A 15,069-nucleotide genomic window follows, 5' to 3' on the forward strand; every position below is an offset into this window, starting at 1 on the left:
AAAGTATGTTCTATCGTAATTGATGATTGTGAGAGAATAAAGTAAAACAATACCGTAATGAAATAAACTGAATTAAATGTGTCTAATGTTCAATTGAGACTATAGTAGTTGAATGATCAAACTCTTCTTATGGGCTGACTGCTTTTCATCAAGTTAACACCAGTTGTTATGGCAAGTGCTGCAGCACTGGGCAGAATGAATCTGCATCCTCAGCTGTCGCGTATTGGAACTCTCATACCCTTAAATATATTAGCAATGACCAGTTTCTAATCTACTTATGATATGGCCTTATAACACTTTCGTCTCTCCACCCTACAAGGTGAGCACCTATGTCTAGTGTGTCACAAATCTTAACTTCAAGTATAGCCCTTATGGGATTCAAGATAACTTAATCCAGGAAACTTAAATTAAGATCAAGCAATACTCTAATAATATCCGCTAAGACATACCTTTTTGCGGCTCTATCTTAACTTAAACTATTAAATGGGTGGTCAACCAAAATAACAGTTATATTAATAATAATTGCTAGAGTAAAATGTTACAGCAATGACATAACAACACATAATAACAGTCAAGAACCCATTAAATTGTTTGTCACTCAACTACAAGCAAATCTAGTTCATATTCTGAATGAGAAAAATAAACATCAATATATTATTCACGAGATACATCAGAACAGTCAAAGAAAGAGGAAAAGTATAAGTTGAGAACGGCAAAAAGCAAATTCAAATAACTCTGCAGGACTCTTCAATGCTGCTGAAGCCATCTTCCTCAAATCTGATTTTCTTCTCCCTTTTTCTCTAATGTATTAATAATAATTTCATTGCCGCCGTTTTATGTGGTGCGCGCCCTCATTTTATACTGCAAACTAAAGTAAAAATAAAAGTTTGTGGCGTGCGTGAGGTAAATTAAGAAACATACAAATTGCAATTCTGCAGCTGACCCGCGCTTAAGTTTTCTCCCTCAGTGGTCCTAGATTGCTACAGTAATGGTTGCTCTAACAACAGCTACAACACTGCACTGTTCCCGATTGTGTTTTACTTCATTTGCGGCCATCTTCTTTCCTCTTCTTACTAGTCTAATGTCTCAGCATCCCTTCATGAATTAAGAATTTTTGAAAACCTACAATTATGCACAAGTTTTGAGCACAAATTATTGTGATTCAAACAAAACTTATTAAGACTCAACTAAAATGAATGTTTATGCAAAATGTAATAAAAACATCTTATTTGCTCTCTAAGTAATCTTGATTTACGTCTAGAATTGATGTAATAACTCTTATTTCATAGAGTTATCAGTCGTCAAGTCAATGACTGACTTTCTTACACAAGCGGTCACTTCAGTTGCTCTGGGAGCAAGCTAAGATGAGATAGGTAGAATAATGAGATAATGTGTTTTGTCTAAAAGTCAAAAAGCAAAAAAATATTTTACAAATTTTGTCATCTTGACTAAAGTCAAGATGAGGTCGTATATGATATTTTCTCGTTGACCGACTATAATGTACCCCACAATTATAGAGACCTGATTGAAGCCAGATGTGAGATTTTATTTTGACCTTAAAAGAGAGCGTTCACTTTAAAAACTCTAGTAAGGCGTTGTAGAAGAGCGATTGGACTAAAATCTATACATTGAATTGGATTAATGAGACATACGCCTTGAAATGGAAGATTCACTGTAGCGTGTGTATCATATCGCGCGTGCTTGGTGACCAAAATGGAAAATGAGAGAATCTATCTTCTTCCTCATTGTGTAAGTTCCGCATGAGTTCCTAGAAGTCAATTCTGGTATCCCTATGACTATCAACTATGTTTCTGGGATTTTAGACTGGTGTCTGCTACTTTAACATGTTATCTATAACCTTGACATGATTTGGTTTATGAAACATAACTACGAAAGTGACTACTTTGGATTGATAGACATGAGTGTGATGGAAAGATTTAATTTTTTTTTCCTTTTATGTGATTCACTAGTCGACCAATTGTTTAATATCTTTGTGATATTACAATTGTGAATACATAAATAGATTGTGCAATTTTGGCATACCGAGGGGATTTAATATGCTTGAGTATTAAAGTAAATTAAATTTAGGATACAATAAACATATGTTGAGGTCTCTTGCATATGATTGCAATTGAGACATGAATTAAGACATCTCTTGCCTGGGTTAGCAATTGAGATATGTCTTTGGCTTTCTGAATGAGGTTTTGGATGTGTTCATGGTCACACAATATATTTACCTGTATAATTAAAGATATGTGGTTGTTCATTGTTTCTTTACTCACTGCTCTACTGTTTTAATGTCGTCCCATCATGTGCGAGTGGGAGATGTTGGACAAGTGAACGCCTAAAATGGGCCAACCTGACTCGACCCGACCTACACATAGTAACCACTTGTTGGTTACCATATGTGTTTGGGAGAGGGAAGTTTATTTGTGTTCAACTTTACAACCGCTCCCAACCGCTTCTTATATGTGGCACCAAAACCATTGCTATAAATGTAGATGTTTTTCCATTCATTCGAAAAAGCCTCTATGTGTGTGGATGAAGAAAAAATATAGAGAAGATTAATCTTATTCTCTTCTTCATCAAGATTAGAACGAGATCTTTGAACAATCCGTAAAAGGCATATATACTTTGACTTGAGGAAGATTTCCGCTCGTGATTTCTTTCCGACCAGTGACGTGATTTAACAGATGTTTATTCCGCTGCATAATTCGAAAAAGGTAAGGCCCATTGACTTCCTTTTAAGAATTTCCTTCATATTGAATAAGAACTATTCAAATTCTTTCTAAGTATAATGTGTAAATAATTTAATAAAATACATAAAATGAAAAATAATCATATAAACTTTAGAGACCTAAGAATAAGTTTAGTCAAATATTAATCCTAATAACAAATAATGCGTGACCATGTGAAATAAAAACCATTTAAAAATATCCAACTAAACATGTGAAATAAAAACCATAAGTACAGTAGACCAATAGAACATTAGAAAGACAAGGGAAATTGAGAACAGTAGACCAATAGAACCGGTCACGCAGCTGCTGCCTCTAATTCTTTGAATCTCTCTTCGTTTCTGCGTGCGTTCTCCATATGTTCTTCTGAAAGCCGAAGGCTTCTGCTTTGTTCTGTTATTTTCTTTTAATCCACCCCCGCCCCGCACCTCCATAATGCTGGGCCAACTTCAAATTAACTTCCAAATCATTGTAGAATTAGGTTGCTTAGCCCCCAATCTTCAAGTTAAATCATGTAAAGATGCATGCTTTACGATTATGCTTCTTTTACGTGCGGGCCTCAAAATAGATTTTAATCAATTAGCCCAAATCCAAGCATCAAGCCCATTTGATTTATTTTGCGATTTCCTTGCACTTGCAGCTATTGAATTCTTCCTTTTCTTCTTCTTCTTCTTCTTCTTCCATTTCGATTCTTTTGTGAGCATTTTCTCTCCAAACTTTAATTGATTACCCTGTTCAACAAAATAAAGTAATTATCTATATAAAAAAAAAGAGACTAGTTAGTACATAATTAGAGGGGGAATATATCAATTTATTTTGCCCATCAAATACCTCCAAACCTAAATTTTGCTTGTTCTTAAGCAAAACTAAGAATGAAAAATAAAGAATCCGAAATAAATTCTAACTAAACCACTTTTGCATGCCGTCACTTTTATATTTAGTATATGCAACAAGTATTTAAACCCCTAAACATCTTTAATGGACAAGTTATATTTTCGTGAGGGTTTTCAGTAATGATATCCACGAACATCATCGAGATTAAATTAAAGATAATAAATTAATATTAAAAAAATGACATTTTTTTCTCTCTTTCAAGGCATTTGCATTCATCTCTTTGATTAGGTTAATAACAACAATAAAATAAAAATATAAACATTGTCTCCTACCTAAAGAATATCACTCCTATTCGCACGATCAACTAAGTAAATTCATCTCAGACTTTAATCTTGGACTTTCATTCCAGATACTATATATATATACATATCCATACATACATAAATACATATATATATAATTTTCTGATTCGGGATCATAAAGTGCGGGAAATGTTTGGGAAAACTTTAAAACCATAGGATTTTAAAGGTTTAAAACTTAAAGCACTAAACCGCATGGTTTATGCATTTTCTCGGACATTGTCGCACTTAAATATATATATAAATGTTTCAGTCTGGAATTTTAAAGTACAGAAAAGTGCAGGAAAGTTTTAAAACCGCACGGTTTTAAAGGCTTAAAACTGTAAGCCTTTAAACGTGCGGTTTTAAAGCTTTCCCAGACTTTCCTACACTTTAAAATCTCTAACCATATATATATATATTGTATTTAAAATTGTATTTATGTGTTTTTTGTTAAATTTGTGTTTAAAATTATATTTGAAATTTTGTTATAGTCGGATGCAAGCCAGCCAACAAAGAGACGTACGTCCTTACAAAGAAAAGAAAGAAGGAAAAAAAAAGGAGGAAGAAGACGGAGAAGAAGGAAAAAAAAAAAACAAACTGCAGAAAAGAAAGGAAAAAGGGAACTAGATTAAATTCTAATATGTATTGATGAAAAGTTTTAATGAAGATGTTTGTTACTAGGGTTATTTATTTTATCGGGGTAGAATGAAAACTTCAAAGGGGGTGAAAATCAATCTTTCATTCCTCATTTTTAAATTCAAGTAGGCCCCCGATTCCAATTCTATTCATGCTTCCATTTTGTGAAGTAAACAACGATAATTATTTTGATTCTGAATTCCGATTTCTTCATACGGGAAGTAAATGCAGCCTAAGAGCAAGCAAAATCCACGGTTGTACATAAATAGGTTATGCTTATATGGGCTATCGCATACTTATTTTCTTTTCTTTTTTTTCTTTTTTTCAAATCCTATTATACTTGAATTGGGATTAGTGCTGATCTAAGTTAGGTGGTGATTACGGGGGGGCTGCTTTCTCATAGGCTCGGCTAGCAATATCTGGTTCTTTGTCAAGAAATTAAGAAATTGCTTGGTTATCTTGCTTTATGGATTATCCCAAAGATAGTTCAGTTGGCTTGATTCTTGCAATGTGAGCTATAAATCATGGGTTCAAGTCTAAGGAAAATGCATTCGTTTGGGATTAGATAAGAGTGTGGTGCAATTTAACCTTAAAAAAGTCTCACATCACGGATAGTACACATTAATTACATTATCTTAATTTCATGGATATATTGATGTATGGCGTGAATTTTAACATGCATGGAACTCTATTCTCTTAGATAGTCAATCTTTAGATTCTTATATCTTTAATTTTATGGTCAGATAGCATTGTAAAAACCAACAATATAATTGATAATTTAAAGTAAGAATGTTTGTTTCTTAAAACATAGTAAATAGCACCGGCAAATGAATTAGATGAAGACTGTAAATATATGGAAAAAAATAATAATACTAAATATAGTGACGTTTGAGTCCTAATTTTCTGTATCGCCATCTATCGAATAATAAATTTCATAAGTTGAAAAATTGTGTATTTACTATCTAATATACGAATACTACATCAATTCATACTCAAAGCTTCTTTCTCTCTCGTCCTCACTCAAAGGCGGCAAGCATTTCCGGCATCTTTGTAGATTTCCGTTCGCGCAACAACAAGGTTTGAAGCTTTCCTTTTTATTTTATTTAAATTGTCAGAAACTCTTTTTTTTCCCCGGCTTATAATCTTTGCACCCTTGAAGCAAGTGTTTTCATTCGACACGTGTTGAAAATTATTCTAGAATGAAACTAACCCCTTTTTGCGACACGTGCTTTAAGAAGTCCGATTTCATCAAATATTCTGAGCTGTAATATTAATAATAGATGCTGAAAAAGAAAAAGTCACCTATAGATTATTTTGTTTATTATTAATTTTTGTCTATTCTATGAAAATCTGGTCAATTTCTAGCTCAAATTACTCTAAAAATGATTTTAAAACATTTTGGCTAATTCTGGTGTTCACCAGCTGGAATTTGTCGGAACGAAACCGATGTATCAATTTTAGCGTGGGCGCCACGAAAAAAAAAAGAAAGAAAGAAAAAAAAGTTCATCCACGGTGTGTGGTAGATGGGTGAAGACAATTTGAGAACTTGGAATCATGAAAACAATATGTTGACCACCAGTGTGGATTAAAGTGAATACAATGGCATTTTGGAAGGTAATATTAATTGGAATATTTTATAGTGCCCCAACGTGCTACATTATTAAATTAGTAATAATAAAATAAATTATAAGTTGAATATTTATTGGTCAATTTAAAAGATTAAATGTCCATTTTAATGGAAAATGAGAATTCTCCGCTCAACATATAAAAGAATATCACGTTAATTTTCTCTTCATCAGAAAGTAAATCACTCTAAAGGGGTCTAGAGAGAGAAATTAATTTTGTCAATCTTTAATTCTTGGCAGTGAGATTTGATCAAGAAAAATTGCTATGGATCAAGATATGTTTTTTCTCAATTATGATAATGTGAAAATCATGATATTTTATGATCTCAGGAATTAAAGTTTATTAAATTAGGGTTTGTTTATTGGAATTGAAAAAAATTCCAACAGGCAATTCAAGTTTATCTTCTGGTGGCACACTTTCTCGAAGTGAGAACAGAATTTTCAATGGTTGTTCTGCAATGCCAGGCCTAGGTTCGTAAATCTCCTTTGTTCTTTCTGTAGAAATTTTAGCTACCAGTCAACAGAGATTGCTGCTCAAAATTGCTGGCTTTCGTCATGGGTGGAAAGTGGATGAGTTGTAAAAACTAAGCACGCAATTTGTTGTCATTCTTCTCAGCCTCTGCAATGGCTTTTGTACAAAGTGCTTTCGTCATGGGTGGAAAGTGGATGAGTTGTAAAAACTAAGCACGCAATTTGTTGTCATTCTTCTCAGCCTCTGCAATGGCTTTTGTACAAAGTGCTTTCGTCATGGGTGGAAAGTGGACGAGTTGTAAAAACTAAGCACGCAGTTTGTTGTCATTCTTCTCAGCCTCTGCAATGGCTTCTGTACAAAGTGGATGACCAAAGCACGGCAATTGAACTTTCGTTGTGTCCATATCTTTCGAGAAGGAAAGTTAGTGACAGATGATAATTTAGGACTCTTTTGGTCTTGCTGAAATTCTCCACCTAGTGATGTTGTTAAACTTAAATCTCCGTACACGGATTACTACTAGTGGCTGCCTTCTCGTAGGTTCAGCCTATGATATCCGGTTACTTATCAAGAAAAAAAAAATTGTGGTCATATTATCGAATATTTCAAAAAGATAGTCCGATTGGCTAAATTCTTACGAAAAGCAACAGATCATGAATTCAACTCTAGAGGGAATACCTTTACTTTGGGGTTGGATAAGGGAAGGGTGCAATGTCACCTAAAAAAGTCTTGCAGCGACATCACACATTTACATTATCAGTCCATGTATATATTGATGTATGCCAATTGTCAAGAATTTTAACAAGTTGAGAGTAATCAGTAAAATACTCTGCTCTTATTTAGTCAATCTTTGGATTACTATATTCTATTGTAGTCATAATATTGCAAAGTCGTAAAAACCAGCAATATATATAATTTAATGTAACAACGTTTGATAAACATAAATAATAAACTACACCACTCTAATGAATCTGCTGAATGACTGAAAATATAATAAAGAAGATGGTTGTTGAGATTTAATTTTTCATCAAACAAGCTAATATTGCTCAAAGGGGAAAAAAAGAAAAAGAAAATACTACGAGTATTCTGAATTTAAGTAGAAAGTTCTTTAATGGTGGTTTCGGTGTTGAAAACTTTTTCAATTTATCGTGTAAATAGCCTTTTTTTTCACTCTATTTAGGATTTAGTCCTCATTCTCCATCCTATTTCTTAATAAATTTAAGAAAAATTGGTAGTTTTCCTCCTATTATTATTAATATATATCACTTGTCCCGTGTTGTTTCATAATAGCCAATAACTTCTTTGGTATAAAAAAATTTAAGAAAAACTAGTAACAAATGGGTCATTTGTTTGATATTTTTATCTTTGAAATATAAAATATATACTTATTATAAGAATTTTTTTTTAAATAACAAAAAGCACAAGACAAATATTTTATTATTAATTTTTTTATTCACGCTCAAATCTATGTCTCTATTTTAATATTTAAATCTGTTTAAATTATTTTATTTAATTAACAATATATGTGAATAAAAAATAATTTAAAAATAAGGATAATACTGTATATTTATGGCATCATGGGGTTATTGTTTATTATGAAAATAGTGTATGAATAAATGATATATATTAATTTCAATAATAGGAAAACTAACAATCTCCCTAAATTTAGTGGGGTGGGGAGATGAGAAATCCTCACTTGGATATCAGTTTACCCATCACCCGCTCTTCTTCATTTTCGTATTTTATATTAGATTTTTATATCTAGTTTTGGTGAAATAAAAATTAGAATGACTCAAATAAAATCATCACTAACATACCATAAAGTACTTAAATTATTAAAAGTAGAAAAACATCTCCAACATATTGGAATAGTATCTTGAATAATATAAAAATATAAAATATTTGTATAAATAATAACTAAAAAATGTATATATTTATATATATGGCGGTTGGTGTGGAGGTGGAGTAGCTAAGGAATACAAAACCAAACATCGCTTTATTAAAAATTTGGGATTATTTTCCCATCATTCTATGCCCATTCCCAAAAAATTCATAAAAATATGTGCCATTTAGGGTGGAGTTTCGTGGAGTCCCAAATATATAAAGAATTTTACCATATCTAATTAATATGGATGAAAAAGTCAGTTGTAGATAATTTAATTTATTCTTTTGTCTGGTTCCATGAAAAATTTTGTCAATTTTAGCTCAAATTACTTTTAAAGATATTAAAAAATTATGGCTAACTTTATTTTTCAGCAGCTGGAATTTGTAGAAACGAATCCAAAGTACCTAGACAAACAAAAAGTATAGCCGCCATTCATGGTGTGTGGTAGACGGGTAAAGACAATTTCAGAGCTTGGAAATCTTCAACGGCGTTCTTGACTGAAATAATGAATAGACCCTACTGAGTAGGAAATTAGGAATATCAACCAAGTAAAAATGAAACAAACTTGCTGAGGGGACTCCTCTAAGGCGTAGGTGATAGAGAAGTCCCCATAACTCAATTAATATATTTCTAATTCATTGAAATGAATCACTTAATAGTATAAGAAACCGGGAGTTGTATAATTAATTGGAACAACGGATTGTTTGGTATAAATTGAGCAAGTATAACTTTTAAGTCATTGTCCTAAAGAATTTGGTAAACTCTTGGAATTGTTATTTGAAAGTTAAATTTAATTTTATTTACAATTGTAGAATGAAAAATCTATAATATATTTATTCTTTTTGTCAAAAATTAATTAAAAAACATATTTACACACATTATTGATTTTACTTCCAATCTATTGTTTTTTTTTTACAGTAACTTAATATGAAATAGGGCTTAACTAATAAAACTAGTAATCCGCACATTGTCATTTAATTTTGTTTATGAAAATGTGACACTTTTAAACATTATGTTTTTTCTTTTTGTAACTTTATGTTTTACTCCCTTGCTTTACTCTCTTGCTCCTGTTTCTAAATACTTAGTTAACTTACATTTTACTATCACAAAAGAAAAAAAAAATTAGTCGGTTTAATTCTTGTAATGAATGCAATAAATCATGGGTTCAACTCTAAAGGCGACACGTTTAATTTAGGGTTGGATAGGGGTGTTAAACGATATTATTACTTTTGTGGAAAAGAAAATCTTATATCATGGACATCACAGATTTACATTATCTTTTATGGTTGATTATACTGAGGTATGACATGAATTTTTCAAGCTTGGGAGCAATCAATAAAACTCTCTGCTCTCAGTCAGTGCATCTTTGGATTATTATATGTATTCTTTTATGCTCATATTGCAAAGTTTTAAAAGCCAGCAACATATATAATTTAAGGATCCCTTAAGAATGTCTGATTTTTGAAAACATAATCAAATATGTACACCATTAAATGAATCAGATGAAGACTGAAAATATATTGAAAATGGATTGCGATGATTTAATTTTTCATTGAACAACTATTGGGAGCTGTCTTTTGAGAATTTGACTGTTATGTTTGTCTTCTATAGTCGGACGCTAATAAGAGTAAAGAGAGATAAAATATAATTTCCTTCGATGTTTAGATAGGTTTCGAAAAATTTTTAGGGTCCCTTTCGTCGCACACGCTTTAAGGAAGTCCAATTTCGTCAATATAAATTTTGACCCCTAAGATTAAGATAGATGCAAAAGTCACCTATAGATAATTTAATTTGTTCCTTTTCTCTATGAAAAAATGGTCAAATTTGGCTCAAATTAATTCCTTTTAAAAGAATATTAAAAAAATTGTAGATTCGATGAAAAATTGTCAATTTTGGCTCAAATTAATTCCTTTTAAAAAAATTAAAAATTTGTAGCTAATTTTATTTTTCACCAGCTGCAATTTTTAGAAACGAATTCATGTCAAAACAAAAGAAAAAGCCAGGGGTGAAGAGAATTTGAGAGCTTCAAAGCTTTAATGAATTTTTGTTTTGTTTTGTTTGGGGGGTGGGGGTGGGGGGGGGGGGTTGTTTGAATGAGTGAACAGGAATATGAATTAAGTACAAATGAAACAAATGTGCTGCGGTGGGGGCTCAGCTAAGACGAACGCGATAGCGAAGTACCCGTAAGCCTTTAATTCAATTAAGACATTTCTAATTGATTGAAAAACTTCCGCTAGTGTTCAATTTCAATTCACCTAAAAACGTTAGGTTTTGGTGTTTAAATAGGACAAATTGTAAATAATTTTATCTTAGCCTTACAATTTTTTAAATGCTACATGTTCAAATCTTTTACAAAGATTAAGAAAAATTAAATTAGGAGAGAATTTAAATCCATTGGTGAGATTGCCATTTTGAAAATTGCTCAATCATCAATCCATATCATTGATAGGAAAATTGAGATTTTGATCTCTCTTTAAAGACTTATTTATAACTTTTGAGTTGTTTACTAATAAATTTTCATATAACTCATTCATTTATGATGTAAAAATAGTGATGGAAAAAATATAAAGTGTTGGAAGTGACTTTTTAAACATAGGAAATATCTAGTTTTAATAGTAGCTAAAGCTCCCATGTTATTTAGTTTTGTATATGAAAATATGACATCTACCCTTCAACATTAGTTTTTTTTTTTCATTTTTTATTTTTTATTTATGTTTTACTATTTGATCTGTAGCCAAATGGTAAAAACAAACTCTAGTATCTAAGGTTCGAATTATCCAGTTGGTTTCTATATTTTTAGAAGAAAAATCACTCATATCCCTAAAGTTTGTTTAAATAGTTACATGGACTCCCTTTTGTTTAATAAATGGTCATGCACACCCCTCTTTAACTATTATACCCTCAATTACTACAACCGAATAATTGACTTTAAATGAACTTCTATAATTAACATAAATTAAAATAAAAATAAAAGGCTGTATAGTTTAACAATGCTGTTTATAATGAACTGAAAATTAATTCTATTAAGCCGTATAGTTTAACAGCGTGTTCGCATTAAGAATGGTTTTATATATATAAACACGCACCAGTCTAAGAAAGAAGCAGATTATAATCATGGCTTCTTTAGCTGATCAGGAGAAAGAGACAAATAATTTCTCATATGCAATGGAACTAGCAAGTGCAATAGTGCTACCTGCAGTTATGCAAGCAGTGGTAGAGCTTGATGTGTTTGAGATCATAAGCAAAGCCGGTCCTGGTGCTAAGCTTTCAGTTGCGGAGATTGTGGCTCAAATTCCCTTAAAAGATAATAATCCTGAAGCTGCAGCCATGACGTTGGATAGGGTGCTGAGGCTGCTTGTCAGCTACAATGCTCTTCATTGCTCTTTTGTTGATGGACAAAGGCTCTACTCTCTTGCCCCTGTTTCTGCATACTTTGTTCGCAATAATCAAAACGGCGCCTCGTTGAGTCCCTACATGGCCTTGTGTCTCGACAAGGTCTGCTTGGATGGCTGGTATATATAGTTAATTACTTCTTTTCTTTACAAATTTTGATAAATTGGGGAAATGATCAAAACCTTCTAGCTGTATATATCAATGAAATAATCATTTGCATCTCATGTTTTAAACCCATCAAAATCCGTCAGCTGCTAAAAAGAGAGTTAACTTCAATTATTTTACTTTTAATGTGGTAAGATACAAAAAAATGAAAATATACGTGTTATTGAAATACGAAAGTAGAAAAGATTGATTTCAACCAACAATTCTTTGTCTTGGTTAATTATGCGGTCTAGTTTTACAAACTAAGCTTCTAAAATTCTTACTAACTGTGTTTGGAGTTTGGAAAATTCAGGTTTGGATTGAAAAAGCAAATTCTTGAAGGAGGAATTGCGTTTAATAAAGCGCACGGAATGCAAATCTATGATTACCTAGGCGTCGACTCAAGGTTCAATGATGTTTTCAACAATGGAATGTTAAGCCACACTTCTATTGTCATGGAGAAGGTCCTAGAATCATACAAAGGCTTTGAGCATGTTAAAAAGCTTGTAGATGTTGGCGGTGGCTTGGGGACGGTTTTGTTGGTCCAACTTCCTCATGGAAGAGAGCGGACCAAACAAGAGTACACTGAATTGGCAGTCAAAGCTGGATTTAAAGGTGTCAACTACGATTATGGTGTGTGCAATTTATATGTTATGGAATTCTTCAAATAAATTGCATACTTAATTTCATTTTGGAAAGATCTTCTCAACCCTTGGGGAGTTTCCAATTTCCTATTTGTGTTAATTATTTTCTCTTTTGCTTGGCCTTAGGGCTTGTCTTATGTACTTTCTTTCATCTTATGAAAATAATACGTCTCTTAGAAAGAGATTGATGGCTGTATATTGTACTCCTTATGTAATCTTTTTCAGTTCATACGTTCAGCATGTGATTTTTGGTTTATTATTGAGGCAAAAAAGAAGTATTTTTATCTTACCTTACTATTATTATTATTTTTTTGTTCATTTCAAAGTTGAAAAAATCAGTAATGTATAACTTTTTCATCATTTAAAGCAAGAACATTTGACTTTTGAAAGAGTAGTTATAGAGAACTCATTCTATGCCATCTCAACCTCACACAAGAGTAATTAAAACTAGAGCTAATGTTAAAGTAGTTCTAAATTTTGAATTCATTACAAACTTATCCTAAAAATTTGCCTTAGTGGAGTTTATGTGTGGTACTGATGTTTATTTCATTTTCTTTCTAAAAACATAGTAAATTAAGTGCACCACTAAGTGAACCAGATGAAGACTGAAAATTATTAAAAATGGATTGTGGAGATTTGGTTTTTCATTAAACAACTACAAAGAGCTAATATTGCTCGATGGAAAGAGAAAAAAGAAAAAAACAATCTGAATATTATGATTATCTTTGAAAGGTGCATAGTGAATAGAGAAAAAAAAAAGAAAAAAATTTGAGTTCCTTTATTGGACGAGTATTTTGATTAGGAAAAATTTTATAATGTTGTAATTAAAATGGTGGTATCAATGCCGTTGTAAATATGAATTTTGTAAATTACGCATAAGACTAATAAATGAAAAGCAAAATAAGTAAATTAATATAAGTGGTAAATTGGCATCTTAAAACTACAAACTAAACAAATGCTTATAAAAATAACATAAAACTTGTAAATCAACATTAAACTTTAATTAAAAAAATAATTTATTCATTTAATTTACATAAATGATGAAAAAATCACTCATCAATTGAAAAAAAAATATTTAAAACAAATGTAATAAGTTTTATTGTATTGGTTTAACTATATATTCTATATTCATTCTAGGACATCAAAAAAAATGAATCTTAAAAAAAAAATGAATATTTTTCTATCTATAGTATTTGATACTACACATATTAATTAAGCAAAAATAATTTTTTTTGACGTGAATCAAGCAAAAACAAAAAAAAAAAAGATATTCTTATATTACTAGATGTACATGATATATCAATAAAATTGGATCTAATTTTTAGTGTTATATATACTTCATGTAATTTTAAACTATGTTTCTTATTGTACTTAAAGATCATTTGGGTTTACGGTCAAGGAGGCTTAAAAGGATACAACATCACCTTATTTTACAAGCAGTGAAGTTTGAAAGTCTAATTAAATTTCACATATGTCATCAAATATATTATACAAACTCATAATGTGACGATTAGCTTATATATTTACTAATTTTGATTCTAAATTGAGTTTATAATCAAAATTATGAGCTAATCGTCAATTATGAGTTTTTATTTTATATTTGTAAGTTTTTATTTTTTTTAATAACTCTTATATTAAGGCACTTGTTTTACCTTCTATTTACAAGTATTACATTCTATTTATATCATTTATATTTTATTTTATGATTAATGTTGATTTACCACTTCTATGTTACATGTATAAGTTTTTATTTTGTTTATCAATAATACACTGATTTACCACTTTTATGTTAATTTATTTGTTTTACCTTCTATTTACAAGTTTTATGTCTCATTTACTTTTTTATGTTTTATTTACACTTTAATGTTAATTTACAAGTTTTATATTATATGTATAAGTTTTTGTTTTATGTACTAATGATACACCAATTAACTACTCCTATATTAGTATACTTATTTTACCTTCTATTTACAAATCTTGTATTCTATTTATATAACTTACATTTTATTTTACACTTAATGTTGATTTATAACTTTTATTTTACATCTATAAGTTTTTATTTTGTTTACTAATAAAACATTAATTTACCACTCCTATGTTGACTTACTTGTTTTATCTTCCATTTACACGCGTAATGCTTCACTTATATAATTTATGTTTTCTTTTATACTTTATGTTGATTAACAAGTTTCATACTACATTTGCAAGTTTTTATTTTATTTACTATTGATACATCAATTTATTATTTTTATATTAGTTTACTTGTTTTACCTTTCGTTTAAAAGTCCTATCTTCATCATCAAAAAAAAAAAAAAAAGTCCTATCTTCTATCTACATAATTTATATTTTCTTTTACACTTTAT

At 30.6% G+C, this 15,069-nt stretch overlaps 1 protein-coding gene across 1 annotated transcript; it reads left to right on the plus strand.

Annotated features, from left to right (window-relative positions):
• Nucleotides 1-11,852: 11,852 nt before the first annotated feature.
• Nucleotides 11,853-12,733, plus strand: LOC127900824 (anthranilate N-methyltransferase-like). Its single transcript, XM_052436070.1, has 2 exons — nt 11,853-12,037; nt 12,376-12,733. The coding sequence occupies exons 1-2, from the start codon at nt 11,853-11,855 to the stop codon at nt 12,731-12,733; spliced, it is 543 nt and encodes a 180-aa protein (XP_052292030.1).
• Nucleotides 12,734-15,069: the final 2,336 nt, after the last annotated feature.

Source organism: Citrus sinensis, chromosome 3, assembly GCF_022201045.2.
Source record: "Citrus sinensis cultivar Valencia sweet orange chromosome 3, DVS_A1.0, whole genome shotgun sequence".
In the NCBI taxonomy this organism is placed as follows: Eukaryota; Viridiplantae; Streptophyta; class Magnoliopsida; order Sapindales; family Rutaceae; genus Citrus; species Citrus sinensis.

Bases quoted from the DNA above. Each gene is read 5' to 3' on its own strand.
- LOC127900824 (XM_052436070.1), top strand. From the start codon at position 11,853: ATGACGTTGGATAGGGTGCTGAGGCTGCTTGTCAGCTACAATGCTCTT. The intron at 12,038-12,375 runs GTATATATAGTT...TGGAAAATTCAG, and splicing joins AAGGTCTGCTTGGATGGCTG to GTTTGGATTGAAAAAGCAAA.